Raw genomic sequence first — 22,949 nt, 5'->3', positions numbered from 1 at the left:
GAACATGCAGATAATGAACTCTGGCTGTTCTTTAGATCTTGACTACGGTGTATTCAGACTGTTGTTCTATTTCAGTCCAACACAACGGCCACCCTACACGTCATTCTCACACTGGTGGCAACAAAAGAGAACGAGCTTTCAATGATCAAGAGCTGCACTTCAGTAATCACTGGTCAAAATCCATGCGTCACGTCGGGGATTTAACACCTAGAATATGGTTCATGTAGCCACACTACGCCATCTTCTTTATACACCAGGTGAGGTCCTCGGACTAATCTAAAATACTCAGGTTCTTTGCATCAGGGAGTGAAGTATGCCAGGGATATACAAACATGCATGTTTCATTCACCATCCCAATTATTCAAGCAACTCAGCGAAGGCTTCTCACGGACACCACCTTCAGCGTCTAGCGCTCCGTACAATCCCTGCTGACAAGCACAACCGGGTTAAATCATCCCCTGAGTTCCATCAGTACATAGGTTTTCAAACGTCTATCAATGTATTATATTTCAATCAATATTCGTGTTATTTCTGGCCAACACACAAAATACATACCCAGGAAGGCATGCCATGGGAGAAGGGGAGCAGGTACCAGTGGTTACAGGCAACCTTGCCATGAACATACTGACAATCCATTGTCGCCACACCCATCCTCCCAAGGCACGCCAACCTGCACCTAGTAATAGGATCCCCGGAACAAATGAAACAGACAAACATGTATACCTTGAGCCATGCCCTTAATTGGAAATTAGACACCTGGCGCTGACAGAGGCTGCGTTCAACATTTCAACATGTTACACCTTGGCTGTGGCGCTAAATTATTTTTGGTAGAACCTACCAGTCAGAAAGGGGTTCAGATTAGAGCAGAGGTTCAAGGTGGTGCTGTAGTACTGAGAACACCACAGGGCCATGTGTCTTAAGTTCGTGTGTGTCTGTGTGTGAGAGTGTGTCTGTGTGTGAGAGTGTGCTGTGTGTGAGAGTGTGCTGTGTGTGAGCGGGAACAGGTTTTTAGACATTTTTGCAAATGTATTAAAAAAGAAAAACTGAAATACCTCATTTACATAAGTATTCAGACCCTTTGAATATGAGACTCAAAATTTAGCTCAGGTGCATCCTGTTTCCATTGATTAACCTTGAGATATTTCTACAACTTGATTGGAGTCCACCTGTGGTAAATTCAATTGAATGGACATGATTTGGAATGGCACACAACTGTCTATATAAGGTCCCACATTTGACAGTGCATGTCAGAACAAAAACCAAGCCATGAGTTCGAAGGAATTGTCCGTAGAACTCCGAGACAGAATTGTGTTGAGGCACCAATTTGGGGAAGTTTTACAAAACATTTCTGCAGCACTGAAGATCCCCAAGAACACAGTGGCCTCCATCATTCTTAAATGGAAGAAGTTTGGAACCAACAAGATTTCTGCTAAAGCTGGCCGCCCTGCGAAACCAAGCAATCGGGGGAGAAGGGCCTTGGTCAGGGAGGTGACCAAGAACCCGATGATCACTCTGACAGATCTCCAGAGCTCCTCTGTGAAAATGGGAAAAACTTCCAGAAGGACAACCATCTCTGCAGCACTCCACCAATCAGGCCTTTATGGTAGAGTGGTCAGACAGAAGCCACTCTTCAGTAAAAGGCACATGACAGCCCGCTTGGAGTTTGCCAAAAGGCACCTAAAGACTCTCAGACCATGAGAAACAAGAATCTCTGGTATGATGAAACCAAGATTGAACTCTTTGGCCTGAATGTCAAGCGTCACGTTTGGAAGAAATCTGTCACCATCCCTACAGTGAAGCAATGTTTTTCAGCGACAGGGACTGGGAGACTAGTCAGGATCGAGAGAAAGATGAACGAAGCAAAGTACAGAGATATACTTGATGAAAACCTGCTCCAGAGCGCTCAGGACCTCAGAATGGGGAAAAGGTTTACCTTCCAACAGGACAACGACCCTAAGAACACAGCCAAGACAATGCAGGAGTGGAATGTCTCTGAATGTCCGTGAGTGGCCCAGCCAGAGCCCCGGTCGAACATCTCTGGAGAGACCTGAAAATAGCTGTGCATTGAAGCTTCCCATCCAACCTGACAGAGCTTGAGAGGATCTGCAGAGAAGAATGGGAGAAATTCCCCAAATACAGGTGTGCCAAGCTTGTAGCGTCATACCCAAGAAGACTCAAGATTGTAATTGCTGCCAGAAGTGCCTCAACAAAGTACTGAGAAAAGGGTCTGAAAACTTGTGTAAATGTTATATTTCTTTTTTATATATACATTTGCAAAAAAATTCTAAAAACCTGTTTTTGCTTTTTCATTATGGGGTATTTTGTGTAGATTGATGTGGGATTTAAAAAATATATACACTGCTCAAAAAAATAAAGGGAACACAAACAACACAATGTAACTCCAAGTCAATCACACTTCTGTGAAATCAAACTGTCCACTTAGGAAGCAACACTGATTGACAATACATTTCACATGCTGTTGTGCAAATGGAATAGACAACAGGTGGAAATTATAGGCAATTAGCAAGACACCCCCAATTAAGGAGTGGTTCTGCAGGTGATAACCACAGACCACTTCTCAGTTCCTATGCTTCCTGGCTGATGTTTTGGTCACTTTTGAATGCTGGCAGTGCTTTCACTCTAGTGGTAGCATGAGACGGAGTCTACAACCCACACAAGTGGCTCAGGTAGTGCAGCTCATCCAGGATGACACATCAATGCGAGCTGTGGCAATAAGGTTTGCTGTGTCTGTCAGCGTAGTGTCCAGAGCATGGAGGCGCTACCAGGAGACAGGCCAGTACATCAGGAGACGTGGAGGAGGCCGTAGGAGGGCAACAACCCAGCAGCAGGACCGCTACCACCGCCTTTGTGCAAGGAGGAGCAGAAGGAGCACTGCCAGAGCCCTGCAAAGTGACCTCCAGCAGGCCACAAATGTGCATGTGTCTGCTTAAACTGTCAGAAACAGACTACATGAGGTTGGTATGAGGGCCCGACGTCCATAGGTGGGGGTTGTGCTTACAGCCCAACACCGTGCAGGACGTTTGGCATTTGCAGAGAACACCAAGATTGGCAAATTCGCCACTGGCGCCCTGTGCTCTTCACAGATGAAAGCAGGTTCACACTGAGCACATGTGACAGATGTGACAGTCTGGAGACGCCGTGGAGAACGTTCTGCTGCCTGCAACATCCTCCAGCATGACCGGTTTGGCGGTGGGTCAGTCATGGTGTGGCATTTCTTTGGGGGGCCGCACAGCCCTCCATGTGCTCGCCAGAGGTAACCTGACTGCCATTAGGTACCGAGATGAGATCCTCAGACCCCTTGTGAGACCATTTGCTGGTGCGGTTGGCCCTGGGTTCCTCCTAATGCAAGACAATGCTAGACCTCATGTGGCTGGAGTGTGTCAGCAGTTCCTGCAAGAGGAAGGCATTGATGCTATGGACTGGCCCGCCCGTTCCCCAGACCTGAATCCAAGTGAGCTGGGACATCATGTCTCGCTCCATCCACCAACGCCACGTTGCACCACAGACTGTCCAGGAGTTGGCGGAGTTGGCGGATGCTTTAGTCCAGGTCTGGGAGGAGATCCCTCAGGAGACCATCCGCCACCTCATCAGGAGCATGCCCAGGCATTGTATGGAGGTCATACAGGCACATGGAGGCCACACACACTACTGAGCGTCATTTTAACTTGTTTTAAGGACATTACATCAAAGTTGGATCAGCCTGTAGTGTGGTTTTCCACTTTAATTTTGAGTGTGACTCCAAATCCAGACCTCCATGGGTTGATAAATTTGATTTCCATTGTTAATTTCTGTGTGATTTTGTTGTCAGCACATTCAACTATGTAAAGAAAAAAGTATTTAATAAGAATATTTCATTCATTCAGATCTAGGATGTGTTATTTTAGTGTTCCCTTTATTTTTTTGAGCAGTGTATATATTTCAATAAGGCTGTAACGTAACTAAATGTGGAAAAAAATCAAGGTGTCTGAATACTTTCCAAATGCACTGTATCGCAAGACTGAATCGGGCCCATAGTAAGTTCATTGTCCATCCCTTCATTAACAAACAAATTAATGATGAAGGTTCTTCTAGTTCATCTGTCTATCTTATCTGTAATTAGATAGCATTACTCCAAGGCTAATCTACATCCAGTAACACAAGCCTTCCGTTCTACATTACTGTTTATCCATCCATCACCTCCCTCCCTCCTTCTCTCTCTCTCTGTTCAAAGAGAGATAACTCATCATAGGCGTACAGGTAGATCTCTAGGAACAAGGAGAGGACTTTGATTTATGATTGGACTAGTAAACAAGCCTGGGTTTCATTTCAGATACATTTCCCAGTGTTTCATAAACATCATTTAGCGCCTCACACCACTACACCTGGGTCCCCTCAAACAGAGCGGCTCAAATCACCTCGCCTCTGTCTCTGGATAATCCTCCTGCCTCGGTCCTACAACCCTCCAGAATTAAGATCATGGTGGTTTTCATTAGAAACCAAGGGCCACAGTCCAATCGAAATTAGATCACTCATAAATAAATAAATAAATAAATATATATAAATGGACAAAGGGTTCCTCGTTCGCAGGTTCAATGCCACTAAAAACATTGTTATATTTTAAAGCATAGAACAGAAAGGCCTGTAATAGCATGTGTTGAAACAGGAGAACCCAGTGCCCATTTCATTCAGAGCGGTATTGGGTGAACATCCCCAGTTCATTCTGGACAGTGCTGTGGCAATATTGAGGGAAAGCTGCTGAGCGCTTTATCAACTGTTTGGTCATGTGAATAGTCTAATTCAGTTGCTATATCAGATAGGGAAATAATACAGCGCTATAATACAGTGGCTTGCCTATGGAAATGTTATAAAAGTCTTCTCTGGCTAGATGTAAAGGTACAGGTGGAAACAGCAATTATGCCTACACATTATACCTTGCCATACACTTGTCATGCACTGCGCTCTTCTGCTGTGACTCCATCATAGACCGTCCCGTGTATCCCCATGTGTGGTTAAGTTTACATTCTGTAATGCTAGTATGTCAGTCGATCATCTCTCGGAGTGAAGGAGACTCCGTTACTGAATGATCAATGATAGCCTACACCCAGTTTTAAATCATTGGATAACAAATACAGTCTGTGATGATCAGTGTAAAACTATTGACTATAAAAGTGTGCTGTTTTCAGACAATTGATACAGCTTGTGTCATAAGGGAGCACCAATGCAGGTTGGATTAATTTGCACACAGGGAGTGACCAGGGAACAAACTGGTCACAATATGGAAGCAGTGGGCAGATAAGAGGCACGTTTAATTACCCTGTGTAGACACAACAAATCTTGATCAGATAGTGATCAGATCATCTTGATCGGATAACGACAACCACATGTCAAGGTGTAAACATGGCTTCTGCCTCTCCCTTATCCACCTCTCTAACTATCATTCTCTTCCCGCCGGGCCCTCCTGAGTTATCCCTTTGTAAAATACACCATTCTATTTTTGACCAGTGCAACTCTGGATGTTTTTGTCGTAATGGATCTGTTTTCTCCCAGTCTGAGTTTGTGCTCCCCAATCAATAACTAATGACCAGACAGATAGGGGAGGGAGAGAGATAGGCTTAATGTGATTAATGGAAACCTCATTAGGAACTGGAGAAATGTTTGTTACCATACACTTCTCCTTCAGCTTGACTACTATCAACTTATTTTTCAGCCGGAAAGAGGTTTAGAGCTGGCTAAGAAGGGAGGGGTGAATAGAGGAGGAAAGAGGTTAAGAGCTGGCTAAGAAGGGAGGGGTGAATAGAGGAGGAAAGAGGTTAAGAGCTGGCTAAGAAGGGAGGGGTGAATAGAGGAGGAAAGAGGTTAAGAGCTGGCTAAGAAGGGAGGGGTGAATAGAGGAGGAAAGAGGAGGGGCCAGAGGTCAAGAAAACAGTGGGGCAAATAGGATAGAATACTTTATAATCTGTTTGGAAATGTTCCATGTGTCATTACATTACAAGCATACAGACATGGCAGACATAAAGACATACTGTAACATAAGATACAGACAGAGTTCAACCCAATTTACACATAATAGATGTAGGTAGTAATACAAAACACAGGAGGCTGCTGAGGGGAGGACGGCTCATAATAATGGCTGGAATGGACTAATGGAATGGTATCAAACACATGGAAATCGATTACCATTCCATTTATTCCGCTCCAGCCGTTACCATGAGTCCGTCCTCCCCAATTAAGGTGCCACCAACCTCCTGTGGTACAAACAGTATGTGGCTAGGTTACATTGATAGTCCTTGTTTATTGAACTGAAACTGATTGGAGATCAGCCGAAGGGATGGAGAGTGACGCTCATCATTTATCCCGGAACTATTTGTGGTCCTTCACTATCCTATAGACTAAGGGCTAAGTACTGTTCTGGAATGAGAAGGAAGAGCAGAGGTGGTTATTACTTCTTTCTAGAAATCAGATGCTTTCAGTGGACTTAAATATCTGTGGCGATGTCACACATGTCCGTGTAAGGAAGAGCTTAGAGTTATGCTCTAAGCCAAACTGTGATTGAGCATAGAGTCTGTGTGCTGGGTTAGTTCACGGCACACAGGTATAGTACCAGTCAAAAGTTTGGACACAGTCTCTCATTAAAGGGTTTTTCTTTGTTTTTACTATTTTCTACATTGTAGAATAATAGTGAAGACATCACAACTATGAAATAACAAATATGGAATCATGTAGTAACCAAAAAATGTGTTAAACAAATCAAAATATATTTTAAATGCGAGATTCTTCAAATTAGCCACCCTTTGCCTTTATGACAACTTTGCACACTCTTGGCATTCTCACAACCAGCTTCATGAGATAGTCACCTGGAATGCATTTCAATTAACAGGTGTGCCTTGTTAAAAGTTAATTTGTGGAATTTCTTTCCTTCTTAATGCATTTGAGCCAATCACTTGGGTTGTGACAAGGTAGGGGTGGTATACAGAAGATACCCCTATTTAGTAAAATACCATATTATGGCAAGAACAGCTCAAATAAGCAAAGAGAAGCGGCAGTCCGTCATAACTTTGAGACATGAAGGTCAGTCAATTCGGAAAATGTCAATAACTTAAATATCTTATATCTTAAAGTGCAGTCGCAAAAACCATCAAGCGCTATGATGAAACTGGCTCTTATGAGGACCGCCACAGGAAAGGAACCCAGAGTTACCTCTGCTGAGTAAACTGCACCTCAGATTGCAGCCCAAATAAATGCTTCACAGAGTTCAAGTAACAGACTTCAATTGTTTAGAGTAGACTGCGTGAATCAAGCCTTCATGGTCGATTTTCTTCAAAGAAACCACTACTAAAGAACACCAATATTAAGAAGAGACTTGCTTGGGCCAAGAAACACGAACAATGGACATTAGACCGGTGGAAATCTGTCATTTGGTCTGATGAGTCCAAATGCGAGACTTTTGGTTCCAACCACCGGGTCTTTATGAGAAGCAGAGTAGGAACGTATGATCTCCGCATGTATGGTTCCCACCGTGAAGCATGGAGGAGGAGGTGTGATGGTGTGGGGATGCTTTTTTGGTGACACTGTCTGTGATTTATTTAGAATTGAAGGCATACTTAACCAGCATGGCTACCACAGCCTTAAGCAGCGATACGCCATCCCATCTGGTTTGGGCTTAGTGAGACTATCATTTGTTTTTCAACAGGGCAATGACCCAACACACCTCCAGGCTGTGTAAGGGCTATTTGACCAAGGAGAGTGATGGAGTGCTGCATCAGCTGACCTGGCCTCCACAATCCCCTGTCCTCAACCCAATTGAGATGGTTTGGGATGAGTTGGACCGCAAAGTGAAGGAAAAGCAGTCAACAAGTGCCCAGCATATGTGGGAACTCCTTCAAGACTGTTGGAAAAGCATTCGTCATGAAGCTGGTTGAGAGAATGCCAAGAGTCTGCAACGCTGTCATCAAGGCAAAGGGTGGCTACTTTGTAGAATCTCTAATATAAATTATGTTTTGATATGTGTAACACTTTTTTTGGTTACTACATGATTCTTCTATATGTGTTATTTCATAGTTTTGATGTCTTCACTATAATTGTACAATATAGAAAATAGTAAAAATAAAGAAAAACTGTTGAATGAGTAGGTTTGTATATACTTTTGACTGATACTGTTGCACCCGCAACTGTGTTTGTGTGTGTGTTTAGTCATGCCTGGATGATGTATTTATCCATGCATGCATGTTCGTGTTCGATGGCGATGACATGTCATGTTTGAATCTGTACTCATCGCCCCTTCCCTCCTCCTGAAAGGCTGACCTGAACACCTCAATGAAAATCCAATTAGCGTTCCAACAAAGGCCAGGGCCTGGGCAGACACAACTTATCACACTACACAAAACAGATCACAGACAGACAACATGAGAGAGAGACAGGGAAAAGGGGGATGGACAGAGACAAAGTGTCTGTGTGTGGGGGGGGGGGGGTAATGGAGAGATAGGATGAGAGAGAGAGAGAGTGAGAGAGAGAGAGGAAGTGGAGAGAGCGAGAGAGAGAGAGAGAGAGAGAGAGAGAAAGAGAGAGAGGGGCAGGAACTCAATCCCTGAGTTGCAGGACACATGATGATAAAACCCCCCTCACCTGGACGAACAGGACGAGAGATAGAGAGAGGCACGCACTAACAACCGCTGAACAGGGATAGATAGAGACAGGGGAAAGGGAGAAAAGAGAAGGGGAGGGAAATCAAGGGAGTACAAAGGGAGAACAATTTTATTTTGGAAAAGTTAGCTATTTTCTGATTTTAAACTTGGGAGAGAGAAAGCAAGTCAAAGCAGAATTTAGAAGAGTCCAGACAAAATGACTTTAATAGATACAGAACTAGTCAGTTTGAAGTGTCTGTAAAAAAAATCCACTCGGAAAACTAGAGAGGAGAGGGAGGAAGTGAGAGAGAGAGTGAGAGCGAGAAAGAGAGGGAACGAGAAAGGGAGGGGGAGAAAGAGATAGGGCGTGTAAGAAAACAACACCGAGATGTTCATGATCATTCCGAAGGATTCTTCCGCTGGAGGAGGTGGTTCAGCAGGGATGAGCTCGCCGCACGGGAAAAGTGCAAAACAGGTGTGTGTTTGTGTGTATGGGTGTGTTTGTGTCGGTTTGTTTTCAGGTGAATTAATTACACAATGTATAATTGTATTATCTTCTATATTTGACTAATACCTCTCTACCTCGATTGAAAAAACATAGATGTTGTGAGAGGTTTTAGCATCTCTTGGAGTTTAAGATGATATTGGGTGTATATAAATGAGTGTGTGTGTGTGTGTGTGTGTGTGTGTGTGTGTGTGTGTGTGTGTGTGTGTGTGTGTGTGTGTGTGTGTGTGTGAGAGAGTGAGTGAGAGAGATCTTGTTCTTCTATCCTCGTGAAAACCTGTGTTAGGGGCAGTTGAGGGTGAAAAGATGAATGGATTGATATAGAATGGGGCGGGGATAGGGATAACCTTGCAGGTACGGTATATGAAAAAAGAGAAAATGAAGAGAAAAATGATTAATTGATGGAGAATACTTGTGAATTTACCAGTGAATTTGACCTCAAACACCAATTTGTTCGTTACTCAATTATTGTTCATTTTTCAATTTGAAATAATAATATCTGATTCATTTCTTAGTTTGTTTGAAACACTTGTATGGATCTGACTCAGTTCCTGACTATCAGTAACAACGTTGTTATAATTGATCTCGCACCTGTACTTTCCCCATGCAGGTAAAAGCAGCGATCAGTAAGAAAGTTCAGAAACAGCAGATTAAGCAGAGGAGGCGGTCCAGTGAGCAGAGTGGAGACTCAGAAGTGTCAGCGGCTGGAGTCAACCTCCCCCATGGTAGGAGGTACAGCCAGACCCCCACCCCCTTCCCCAGAGATAGAGAGAGAGGTACAGGGGATGAAGAGGAGGCAGAGGAGGACCTGGATGTGGAGGACCTGGATGTGGCAGATATGATGAAGACGAGTGGTCAGAAGCAGGAAGAGAAGGAGTCCATAGACCTGCTCCCTATAATGGACCCAGCATTTGGACCGGTAAGAGCCAGGATGACCCGGGTCTGCCCTGAGATTGGCCTTCTTTAGCCATGTGTGTGTGTGTGTGTGTGTGTGTGTGTGTGTGTGTGTGTGTGTGTGTGTGTGTGTGTGTGTGTGTGTCTGTGTCTGTGTCTGTGTCTATGTGTGTGTGCCCATGTCCATCCATCCAAGGCACGATTGCAATCTACCAAGGTCCTGATTGAAATTCGAAGGCCCCCTGCTCCAAATAAAAACGCTGACTCTGTCGCAATACTTTACGGTAGCTGCTTATCCTATACCCTATATCCCATGTTTAAGTGTTAGCCTTGATGCTAACAGAGTTGTGTTGTTTATCTATGTGTTCAGGGTTCATGTGGTAGCGTGTGTGATGGTTTAAGCTCCTTCATTGGTATCTGCTACATTAGGAAACTGTAATTCGTAACAGATATCATTTTAAGCCCCAGGAGTAATATACACCAAACAGTACTCGTCCCCATCCACATTACACCGACACAACAGCACAACATCACATGGCTTCAGAGTCTTGGGGCGAGGGCAGTAGGTTTGCCCTCAGGAGTCTGGTTCCTCCCCTCTCCCCTGGTCTGGCCTGTCCTGGCCTGGCCTGCTCTCCCCTGGCCTAGCCTGTCCTGCCTGGCCTAGCCTGTCCTGCCTGGCCTGGCCTGCTCTCCCCTGTGCCCGTATTCGGCTCTGGTATTGACTCACTGCAGAGTTCCTGTAGTTGACAAGTTGAGTCACTGGATACTAGTATCAGTATCTGACACCTGATCAGAACACAATACATCTACAGAATTACCGGCTCCTACACGCATATCACCATAGCGACCAGAGCCTTAATTCCAGTCAGGGGTAAGAGTCAGGTTACATGATGCGTGTCTACCTGAGTCTGTCTCAATACACACACACTTACCACACACTCCATCCTCTAGGCATGCAGAGCAAACAAAGTGTGTGTGTGCGTGTGCTTGTGTGTGTGTGTGTGGTTGTGGTTGTGAGCTGACACCTGGTCGTGTCATACTGGTCATGTGACAGAGAGGTATAATACTGATACCTGATGCAGATCAGAACACACAGAACCAGAAGCCCAACAGAGTGACATGATTAATTGACATGATCAACAATAAAATATCAATTAGATAGGTAATCAGTCTTAATGGCAGTGGTTGCAACAATGTTTATCCTATCAACAGCATGAGTGTTGTTTACCAGACTTGTCCTGGGACTAATCCTGATTTACCGTGTGTGTGTGTGTGTGTGTGTGTGTGTGTGTGTGTGTGTGTGTGTGTGTGTGTGTGTGTGTGTGTGTGTGTGTGTGTGTGTGTGTGTGTGTGTGTGTGAGTGAGTGAGTGAGTGAGAGAGATCTTGTTCTTCTATCCTCGTGAAAACCTGAAATCCACAAAAGGATAGTTAAAAAATTTTGCCTAAAATTACATACCCAAATCTAAATGCTTGTAGCTCAGGCCCTGAAGCAAGGATATGCAGCATTTGAAAGGAAACACTTTGAAATGTGAAATTAATGTAGGAGAAAATAACACATTAGATCTGGCAAAACATAATACAAAGAAAAAAACATGTTTTTTTGTATAACCTTCTTTGAAATGCAAGAGAATGGCCATAATGTATTATTCCAGCCCAGGCGCAATTTAGACTTTGGCCACGAGATGGCAGCAGTGTTTGCACAACATTTTAGACTGATCCAATGAACTATTGCATATCTATTCAAAATGTTGTATCAAGACTGCCCAATTATGCCTAATTGGTTTATTCATACATTTTACACGTTCATAATTGTGCACCCTCCTCAAACAACAGCATGGTATTCTTTCACTGTACTAGCTACTGTAAATTGGACAGTGCAGTTAGATTAACAAGAATTTAGACACATCAGATATATCTATGTGCTGAGAAATGTTCTTGTTACTTACAACGTCATGCTAATCACATTAGCTCAACCGTCCTGAGGGTGGGACACCGATCTGTAGAGATCCTATTTATTAAACAAGGAGAATTCTCCCTTGTGGCCATATAAATCAAATACAATGTGGTTTTAAAGGGGCACTCTGCAGTTGCTACATACATTTTGTGATTTATAAATTAATTATATATACCCATTGTTTCTTGAATAATACAACTTCTAAATGCCTCATGAGCTTCAGAACCCAAAATATAAGCTTGTTTTACTCCAATGTTTGTTAACAAAGTAAATGTAAACAAACACTATATAGCCTCAAAACATCGTTAAGCTATCATTTTGATATCATGGATGGTCAGTCCTTGCATCCATAGCTCGGTCTATGAATTTGAGAGTGGTTACATTTCTCCAGCCCCATCCCTCAGCTTTTTACCCAAACAGGACGGGAGTACACTTTTTTGTTGTTTCAGCTGCTGATTGCTGCTTTACATTTTGCCAAATACTTATGGAACACTATATTTTGTACTATATTTTGTACTATATTCTGGAAAGAAGCTGTCCTCTAGTGGTATTAAATTGACACTGCAGTGTTGAACTGCCCTAGTACTGACCTAGTACTTGTTAAAGATTTTGTCATGACATGAGCCAAAATGTTCATTTGATCTAAATCAGAGACTGTCTCCAAAAGTATAGAGGAAAAGCGGTCGGTTGATCTTGTAACAGACATCTGTCACTCAGTTAATCTTGGCACTCATACTTCTTATCTGCTACTCTCACCATACGTCTGGGTTTGAATGGGTGTGAAGAGAGAGAGAGGGAGAGAGAGAGAGAGAGAGAGAGAGAGAGAGAGAGAGAAAGAGAGAGAGAGAGAGAGAGAGAGAGAGAGAGAGCGAGAGAGAGAGAGAGAGAAAGAGAGAGAGAGAGAGAGAGAGAGAGAAAGAGAGAGCCGGAAGGGGTAGAGAGGGACATGACCGAACCACAGTATCAAATATGAAATAAATATTTGGCAGAATTTGAGGTAAGGTAATATCAGGTAAGAGTGGTCATGGAATGTCACAAAATGTATATCCTACTACAAATGTTATTTATACAACACACACATGCACACGTACACACACACACAGACACACACACACACACACACGTACACACTGATGTGTTTGACTACCCTGGAAGTTGCCAAAGTACTTTGTTCACAGCTGTGCATCATAACAAGTCCCAGCTGGAGGACCAGGCCTATCACAGAGTTCATCCCTCTGACCTACGAGGGTATGGAACTCTCTGGATAGTAGTTGGGGCCCGCTGGGCACCAATGGGCATAGATCTGGCATCACTTTACCTTCTCCCAATCCTAACCTTAACCATATGGGGGGGAAACACAAATCTGACCTTAGACCAGCATCTATGGAACCTAACCCTTAGCTTTATGCCCCCAAGGTCCATCACAAGGACAATGGCTTAGAATGGTATGCATTAGTAATAAGCTCTACAAAGTCAGGCTACCGTATATTAACATCTGCCGCTGTTGACAATAAATAAATCCTAAAGGTCTCTCTCTCTCTATATATATATATATATACAGCATGTAATTCCCATCAGTAGTCATAGTATTTATTTTGTCATTTGAGTCAGTGTTGAGTCACAGTTTAGTCACAGTCGTGTCATGTGAGTCACAGTTTAAATGTTATCCTGGAGTGTCTGATATTATGTCCTGCGTCTCTGGATTAGACAGCATTACCGCTCGGATTAGAACCTCTGTAATGCTTTTATCATTCACCAATCAGAGAGAATATTACATTTGACATCCAAGGAAAGCATGAAGATGTGTTGATTGATTTTAAAAACAGTCCAATTAGAGCAGTCGACTGTGATGCGCGTATTTGGTTTGGATATTATTAACCCAAGCATACAGTTAATGGTGTGTGTGATTCTAACATACGCACATACACACATCTAATGGTAGTCCAAAACAGCAGCTTGCTTCCCGGCTGTTTCAGCTTCAGTCTCACTCTTGGCTCTTTTCTTTCCTCGCTCATTTGTTGTTTCTTTCCCTGTTTTGCTTCTTGTCTTGTTCTCTTCCTGCTTTCCCGGAGATTTTCATCTCATGACCAGTTTGATTTTCTTCTTCCCTGTTCCTCTGAATTGTCCATCCTTTTCTCTCCATCACTCCTCCTTCTCATCCTCTCTTTCCATCTTGTATCACCTCTCTCTCCAACCTGCCCTCAATTTCTCCCTTTCGTTGTTTCTCTCAATCTCCTCACTCTATCCGTTTCTCTTCTTACCCCTCCATCGCTCCCTTTAATCTGAAATGGAGGGATAGGGATTTTTAAATCCCTTGTGTTTGTCCCCTCTAATTCTCTCTATCTCTCCTCCCTCTCTCTGTCTATCTCTCCCTCTCTCTCTATCTGTCTCTCCCCCTCTCTCTCTGTCTGTCTGCATCTCACCCCCTAACATAGATGTAGTCATTTGAATGCTGTAACGAGCCTTGCTCTAGGGACAGAGAGGAGGAGAGAATGAGAGGGGTAGAGAGATAGGGGATTTAAGAAGGGGTCAAATTGAGAGTTGATGAGTGAGTAGGAGCGAGAGGGAGAAAGACAGAGTAATGCACGCATTAACTCTTTTCTGTTCAGACACAGAAGTGTTAGGTTAATGTTTGTTTTAGGCGACCTTAAACGCAGATCAGGATGTTGTTTATGGGATTTCGGATCTTCTGAGTGTGGATTATAGAGGTTCTACTGTATGTTTCATCTCTGATATGAACATCACTTCAGACCACGATGTGACTGGGTGATGGGACCTCCTGGACCCCTCCTCAGAACTCTAATCTCGGGTGGGACCTTTGGAACTCCAAAGAAAGGGGGAAGAGAGAGAGAGAGAGAGAGAGAGAGAGAGAGAGAGAGAGAGAGAGAGAGAGAAGAGAGAGAGAGAGAGAGAGAGAAAGAAAGACAGACAGAAAAAATAGGAAGAAGGGAAATAGAATAGAGAGGGAGGGAAAAGAGAAGGAGGGTCAAGAGTGTTACTTCACACTCCGAGGATAGGGGATGGGAAATTGTACTAAGCCATCCATGAAAAGCAAAATTAAGGTAAGAGCAGTTATTTGCTTTTTTTTTAAAGATATGGGACGAGAGAAGCATTTGCTTTCTATTTCTTTGTCTGTGTGTTTATGTGTGTAGTACCCTGAAAATATTGGCCAAATGTATTTTTTCTGCAAAGTACTCCATTTAGAATAGGTCCTGTGCATTTTTAAACAACATTGATCTGCAGGATTGTCACGACATTGATCTGAAACCATTCAACGTGATTATTCTGAACAACTCCAGCTGAGACAATCTATGACGTTTCCTTTTCACTTACAGTGCCTTGCGAAAGTATTCGGCCCCCTTGAACTTTGCGACCTTTTGCCACATTTCAGGCTTCAAATATAAAGATATAAAACTGTATTTTTTTGTGAAGAATCACCAACAAGTGGGACACAATCATGAAGTGGAACAACATTTATTGGATATTTCAAACTTGTTTAACAAATCCAAAATTTAAAAATTGGGCGTGCAAAATTATTCAGCCCCTTTACTTTCAGTGCAGCAAACTCTCTCCAGAATTTCAGTGAGGATCTCTGAATGATCTAATGTTGACCTAAATGACTAATGATGATAAATACAATCCACCTGTGTGTAATCAAGTCTCCGTATAAATGCACCTGCACTGTGATAGTCTCAGAGGGCAGAGATCTACAGCTGAGGTGTGAGACTCTGTCCATAGGACAACAATCAGTCGTATATTGCACAAATCTGGCCTTTATGGAAGAGTGGCAAGAAGAAAGCCATTTCTTAAAGATATCCATAAAAAGTGTCGTTAAAAGTTTGCCACAAGCCACCTGGGAGACCAGGAAAACTGCTGTTCACAAATGCTCTCCATCCAACCTCACTGAGCTCGAGCTGTTTTGCAAGGAGGAATGGGAAAAAATTCCAGTCTCTCGATGTGCAAAACTGATAGAGACATACCCCAAGCGACTTACAGCTGTAATCGCAGCAAAAGGTGGCGCTACAAAGTATTAACTTAAGGGGGCTGAATAATTTTGCACGCCCAATTTTTCAGTTTTTGATTTGTTAAAAAAGTTTGAAATATCCAATAAATGTCGTTCCACTTCATGATTGTGTCCCACTTGTTGTTGATTCTTCACAAAAAAATACAGTTTTATATCTTTATGTTTGAAGCCTGAAATGTGGCAAAAGGTCGCAAAGTTCAAGGGGGCCGAATACTTTCGCAAGGCACTGTATATGCACAACGTCTCTGCATCTCTGTACAATGGAGATCTTTCTTTGATTATCTCCGAGCCTGATAAGCAGTATTACTCCCCAGAGATCTTTATCCTTGTGTTCCCTAAAGGGCAGGCCCAACAACCAGATCAATCTGGTACCAGACGTGGATTTTGATACTACAGTTATTCTCAAGCGCATACAAGCATTTATTTTTTATTTTTATAGATCAATGTTGTTGATTTAAAAAAAAAAAGTATTCTCAAGACACAGAATTCTGTGGCCCATTGAAAAAAAAAACAGTAAATGCCTTCTCAAAACTTAAATATATTCATCAACTCTATATGCTACCGTCACAATCGCTAATACATTACTCAAAAGAACACGACTGTCTGCAAAAAAAGATCAACACAAACATCTATTTCTCTTGAGTCTAAGCTGACAAAACAGAAAGTTAGCATGTGTTGTTTTTGATTCTGGTGATCAAAATATTTGCTTTGCTGTCACTAAATCATGATGATCAAAACTGGAAATAGAACTATCAAAAGGTGCATGATTATGGAAAATTACAACATTATTCCTGATCAAAAGGAAAATAGAAAATAAGCACACTGTGCAGGAATCCTTCATCAATATCTTCACAGTCCCAATTCCATGTATTCAGTTCTGTGCATAGGCTTAGATCTTCCATCGGCTGCAGAAACACAATCCCCAATAGAAATAAGGAAGGTGAATACAATGGCAACTGATATGAATGTCTAGGCCTCAATCCACACCACTGTAAAGCTCTATAATGGAAGGTCACAACCCACTGGGCATAGACCCCAGTTCAACATCTAGTTTTGATTCACATTTGGTTGAGCTGTCAACTTATGTGAATTCAAAGTGAAATCAACAACAAAACATTACCCATGTCATTGGATTTAGGTTCAAAGTTGGGTGAAAAAAAACTATTGGCAAATTGATTTACCACGTTGATTCCACATTGTCACATAGATTTTTGGGGGGGTTGAAATGATGTGGAAACAATGTTGATTCAACCACTTTTTACATAGGGGGAATGTTTAGGAGTAACCCAAAGTCACTTAGAAGTAACTCCACTTCATTTTTTGCATCTCTGCAATGCTGTAAAAAAAATCGTACAAATTTGACATTCCCTGTTGCCTAGATCTTTCCCTATATTGTACCTTCCATTTCCAATATTGTGTAGTAGTATTTACTGATTGCCAGAAACAGTTTGCAACCTTTTCTCTTCCGATGAAAACAACATGTTAATATTCTGTAAACAAAACACTTCGCATTGAATTTTGCATTTATTGATGACAATTGTATTTACAGTTTTGTAAAGCTGGGCCTAATACAGTATATGCAATCCAGGCATAAAGACAATAAACTTATCAGACATTCTGCAAACGTACTTAAGCATTTGATCATCGTTGGTTTGCTGTAGGTTAGTTTAACCACACTTCCAAAAAATGTTTGTACACAGGTTGAGAAAAACTGTAACTAAACACAACTCTGGCATTATCATATTGACGAGATGTAATCTGTAAGTGTGTTATGTGTGTTGAGTCTCTGAGTTGAGCAGAGTGTCTGAACACTTACCAGAATGAACGCCCCAATCCAACTCTGAGCCAAGACTGAGCCTCGGAAAACAGAACAGAGAAAGAGATAGATGAGAGAGAAAGAGTGAGAGATGGAGGGAAAGCATAGCTTCTTGTAACCAATACACAGACCAGCAGACAGAGAGCTAGACTTATTAGGCTGATGGTCTGCTGGCTGATAGGGCTTGTCATGTAGATAGAGTTAAACTTCTAAAAGTCTGACAGAGATTGCCAATCCTGTCCTGTCCTGTTTGCTGATGTAACATCGGATCTCCCTGAGGACTAGTGCTGTGGACAGCTGGCTGTCAGACCTCAGCAGACAGAGAGGGAAACAGAGTGTGAAGGCAACGACTGTTGGGTTCACTAGTTCTGGATGATTCTGGTTCTAAGGGGGCCGTCGGGCCCCTGGGGGGCAAGGGGGGGGCAGGGGGCCAGGAGGGGCCCCGGTCGGAGGGCGAGGAGGAATCGGGTGAGGACGAGGAGTTTAAGGCGCCACTGTCTGCACTGGTCCAGAACTGCACCGTGTTACACAGCATCGTGGGACCCGCCTGCATCTTCCTCAAACAGGGCTTTGCAAGCAGTCAGATCGTACGTACACATGCTAGTGAACACACACACACACATAATGAGACACATGCATGCAAGCGCATACTCAATCACACACACACGTACAATTACATACTAAACTATTCACACACACACACACACTCACCCACACATCATGCTCATCTTCACGTCCTTCTCACCACATAACATTCTCTCCACAATCATTTCATTTTCATCATGGGACAACCAATCAAACGTGCTATTTAAAGTACATTCTGCAGGCAGAGAGGAGTCCAACCAAACCTTGATGTGGTGTTGCACTGTGTTTATCACATACAGGGAGATTCCAAGAAGAACATCCATAGTAAAGAGAAAGACATCTACAGGGATTGTCACTCCCTATATTTCTCTGCCATCAAACAAACTCAACCTAATGACCTACTACACCAGAACAGGCACGACCTACAGTGTGTGGACGTGTGTGTGTGTGTGTGTGTCTGTAAACAATTCACATTATATGTCCAAGGGTCTTACTTACAATAAACCCACACTACCCAATAATCTGGTTACTACAGTGATTTATGTTTTGTGAAAGTATTTTACCGAGTCCATAATACAAACAATACAATGCAATCTGTGTAGATTTAGGTTCAGATATACAGTACCAGTCAAAAGCTTGGACACCCACCTCAAGGATTTTTCTTAATTTGTATTACTATTTTCAACATTGTCGAACTATGAAATAACACACATGGAATCATGTAGTAACCAAAAAAAATGTAAACAAATCAAAATATATTTTACATTTTCGATTCTTCAAAGTAGCCACCCTTTGCCTTGATGACAGCTTTGCACACTCTTGGTATTCTCTCAACCAGCTTCACCTGGAATGCTTTTCCAACCATCTTGAAGGAGTTCCCATATATGCTGAGCACTTGTTGGCTGATTTTCCTTCACTCTGCGGACCAACTCATCCAAAACCATATCAATTGGGTTGAGGTCGGGTGATTGTGGAGGCCAGGTCATCTGGTGCAGCACTCCATCAATCTCCTTCTTGGTCAAATAGCCCTTACACAGCCTGGAGGTGTGTTGGGTCATTGTCCAGTTGAAAAACAAATCACAGTCCCACTAAGCCCAAACCAGATGGGATGGTGTATCGCTGCAACATGCTGTGGTAGACATGCTGGTTAAGTGTGCCTTCAATTCTAAATAAATCACAGACAGAGTCACCAGCAAAGAACCCCCACACCATCACACCTCTTCCTCCATGCCACACATGCGGAGATCATCCGTACACCTGCTCTGCGTCTCACAAAGACACAGCGGTTGGAACCAAAAATCGCAAATTTGGAGTCATCAGACCAAAGGACAGATTTCCACCGGTCTAATGTCCATTGATCAAGTTTCTTGACCCAAGCAGGTCTCTTCTTTTTATTGGTGTCCTTTAGTAGTGGTTTCTTTGCAGCAATTCGGCCATGAAGGTTTGATTCACGCAGTGTCCTCTGAATTGTTGATGTTGAGATGTGTCTGTTACTTGAACTCTCTGAAGCATTTATTTGGGCTGCAATCTGAGGTGCAATTAACTCTAATGAACTTATCCTCTGCAGCACAGCTAACTCTGGGTCTTCCTTTCCTGTGGTGGTCCTCATGAGTGCTGTTGTCAAGGCAAGGGGTGTTTAAAAAAAAATTCTCAAATAGAAAATATATTTTGATTTGTTTAACACTTCTTTGGTTACTACATGATTCCATATTTGTTATTTCATAGTGATGAGGTCTTCCCTATTATTCTACAATGTAGAAAATAGTAAAGATAAAGAAAAACTCTGTAATGAGTAGGTGTGTCCAAACCTTTGACTGATACTGTGTTATATCTTTAGAAGCAATGTACTAGATATAGATACTATTTAGTCTAACTTTGCAAAGCATCCTGGTTTACTCTTTCTAACAATGTGTGTCTACTGGCACGCTACATATCACATGTACCACCTCTGCTATTAATCATACCGTAACAAAAATATGTAGATTTTTACAAGCAAAAACAAATGGCAGAATTTCTCTCTCTTCTTTTCTCTCCTCCTTTTTATACCTTTGGCTGATTGGTTCCCATTGTCTTTGTGATTGAGGCCCATTGTGTATTTTCTAATATCAGCGCTTGAACATTTTGTGTTTGTTGATCTTTAGATTTACATCTGTGTGTTTGACGGCGGTTTTTGCATCCACATGAAAACATGCACGTACGTTGTTTGTCTTGTCGTGGGTACATGAGCAAACAGATCTTGTCATCGTCATACGTCTCGTGGGGTTGTGATGTAGCGCTTGTGTGTGCGTGTGTGTGTTTGTGATGCGATGTGTGTGTGTGTGTTCATGTGCCACCACCAGTCTGCTTATGTGAGTCCCTCTGCTACCTCCAACAGGACAGGGACCTACGACCAGAGGAGATTGAAGGTAGATTTCCCCTTTCTATCTCACACAGTCAGAATCGTACCATGACATGTTTTACAATCTACATTCTCTAATTCTTACCCTGTGTGTGTACTTGTATGTGTGTGTGTACTTGTATGTTTGTGTGTGCGTGCGTGCATGCATACGCGTGTGCCTGTGTGTTTGCAGAGCTTCGCGAGGCGTTTGTGGAGTTTGATAGGAAGAAGAATGGTTATGTCAGCTACAAGGACCTGGGAGAGTGCATGAGGACCATGGGCTACATGCCCACAGAGATGGAGCTCATCGAGCTGGGCCAGTCCATCTGTGAGTTGGATGTCATCATCACGAGACAGAGGAAACCACCGAGTCATGGAATATCTGAAACTCTTGAGTGCTATGGCGGAATTTAAGTTGATTATTGCAATGAATTATGAACCAAGGAAACACAAAATCAAGGATTATTTAGGCAATGAAAGACATATTGTCCATATTGTAACAATGAATAATAGTAGTAATGTTTTTATCTGGTCTGTAGGTGGCGGCAAACTAGACTTTGAGGACTTTGTGGAGCTGATGGGCCCAAAGATGCTGGCAGAGACAGCAGACATGATCGGAGTGAAAGAACTGAGAGATGCATTCAAGGAGGTCTCTCTCTCTCTCTCTCTCTCAGATTGTGTGGTTTGAAAGCTGACAGAGATGGTTGCTGTCTTTCTCAATGTGAGTAACTGTCACTATAGCCTCCTTTCTCTCTCTGTCTCTCTCTCTCTCTCTTTCTCTCTCACACACAGTTTGATGCTAACAGTGATGGTCAGATCAGTATAATGGAACTGAGGGAGGCCATGAAGAAGCTGATGGGAGAACAGCTGACCAACAGAGAGATCGACGAGATCCTCCGAGACGTGGATCTCAACCAGGACGGACTGGTCGACTTTGAGGGTGAGAGATGTGTGTGTGTGTGTGTGTGTGTGTGTTTGCGTGCATGCATACTCAACTTCAGTACTGATTTATATTTGTTAGAAGCAGTGGTAGGTTTTCTGTCGGTCTGTGTATGGGATAATCATGTCTCCTTCTCATTTAAATCTCTGTCATTATCTCTCTCTTTTCAAAGAATTTGTTCGAATGATGTCACGCTGAGATAACCATATGGTTGTTGTGCAACAACTGGAAAAGGTACCACTACGTTTGTAGTGAACAACTGGAAAAGGGACCACTAGATTTGTAGTGAACAACTGGAAAAGGGACCACTACATTTGTAGTGAACATTCTTGTTCTACTGACTGGACCTCGGTTTGTTATTTTTTGTTAAGCAGCACTTAAATTGAGTCAACACTTAATAGTAGTTCTACAAATCTTGCAACTCAAGCTGTGACAGTTAAATTGAACATTGATTGGTTGTAACATATCAAAATCCTATTGCTTGGCTGTCTTTTATGAGTATCTCTTATCTTTTTAAAGTGTCTTTTTTTTAAGTGAATGTTTTTACTCTGATTGTATGTGTGTTCAAAGGTTTAACCTCGTTTGTAAAATGTGACGTTATTTTCAAATAAAAAGTTGTCTGTGTTGTTTTTATGTGTTATCTTAAATGTAATAATTTCTAAGAAAATGTTCGACTAATTCATTTATTGATGATCAATTGATAATAAAATTAGACACATTTTAATGCAACGTAAGACTAAATAGGGACAGGAATTTAGTTAATGAAAATTATAATTCATTAATTAATCTTCCGTTCAAGGCAAAGAACACATGGTGGCATGGAAAAGATTAGTTTCAACCAATTCAACTGAGCAATTTTATGAACTTCTATGACAATGGAAAAAAATGGAACCAAGTCAAATGTGGTTTCCATATGTTTGATAATTCCATTTATTCCATTGCAGCCATTACACAATAAGCCATCCTCCTATAGCTCCTCCCACCAGCCTCCTCTGCTAGGCATATGCAAAGACACTATGTTTATGAGCAGCACTGTGGCAAGTTTGAGTCTGGGCTGATCACCTTGAGCTGCTGGGTGTAACAGAAATAAATCAGAGAAAGGGTCGTAGTTCATATGGTGCATGGACACGAACCGAAGCGTGATTGAATGGAACCAACAGAGAGCTGAACGTTTTCAGCCACGAAGGGAGTAGAACAGAGTTGAGTTTGGGGGTCATTTCTCTATGTGTGGC

General features: G+C 42.5%; 1 protein-coding gene across 1 annotated transcript; it reads left to right on the top strand.

Annotated features, from left to right (window-relative positions):
- Positions 1–8,633: 8,633 nt before the first annotated feature.
- LOC110487735 (calcium-binding protein 2) lies at positions 8,634–22,346 on the top strand. Its single transcript, XM_036942998.2, has 7 exons — positions 8,634–9,096; positions 9,737–10,045; positions 20,775–20,805; positions 20,971–21,105; positions 21,317–21,426; positions 21,570–21,717; positions 21,890–22,346. The coding sequence occupies exons 1-7, from the start codon at positions 9,010–9,012 to the stop codon at positions 21,913–21,915; spliced, it is 846 nt and encodes a 281-aa protein (XP_036798893.2). The 5' UTR covers positions 8,634–9,009; the 3' UTR covers positions 21,916–22,346.
- Positions 22,347–22,949: the final 603 nt, after the last annotated feature.

This window comes from Oncorhynchus mykiss, chromosome 14 (genome assembly GCF_057628025.1).
Source record: "Oncorhynchus mykiss isolate SJ-2025 chromosome 14, ASM5762802v1, whole genome shotgun sequence".
NCBI lineage: Eukaryota > Metazoa > Chordata > Actinopteri > Salmoniformes > Salmonidae > Oncorhynchus > Oncorhynchus mykiss.
This window is presented reverse-complemented; position numbering and strand designations above follow the sequence as displayed.

Excerpts from the sequence above, each read along its gene's own strand:
- LOC110487735 (XM_036942998.2), top strand. The coding sequence starts at position 9,010 with ATGTTCATGATCATTCCGAAGGATTCTTCCGCTGGAGGAGGTGGTTCA. Across the intron at positions 20,806-20,970 it reads ACGACCAGAGGAGATTGAAG|AGCTTCGCGAGGCGTTTGTG; the intron begins GTAGATTTCCCC and ends GTGTGTTTGCAG. Across the intron at positions 21,106-21,316 it reads CGAGCTGGGCCAGTCCATCT|GTGGCGGCAAACTAGACTTT; the intron begins GTGAGTTGGATG and ends TCTGGTCTGTAG.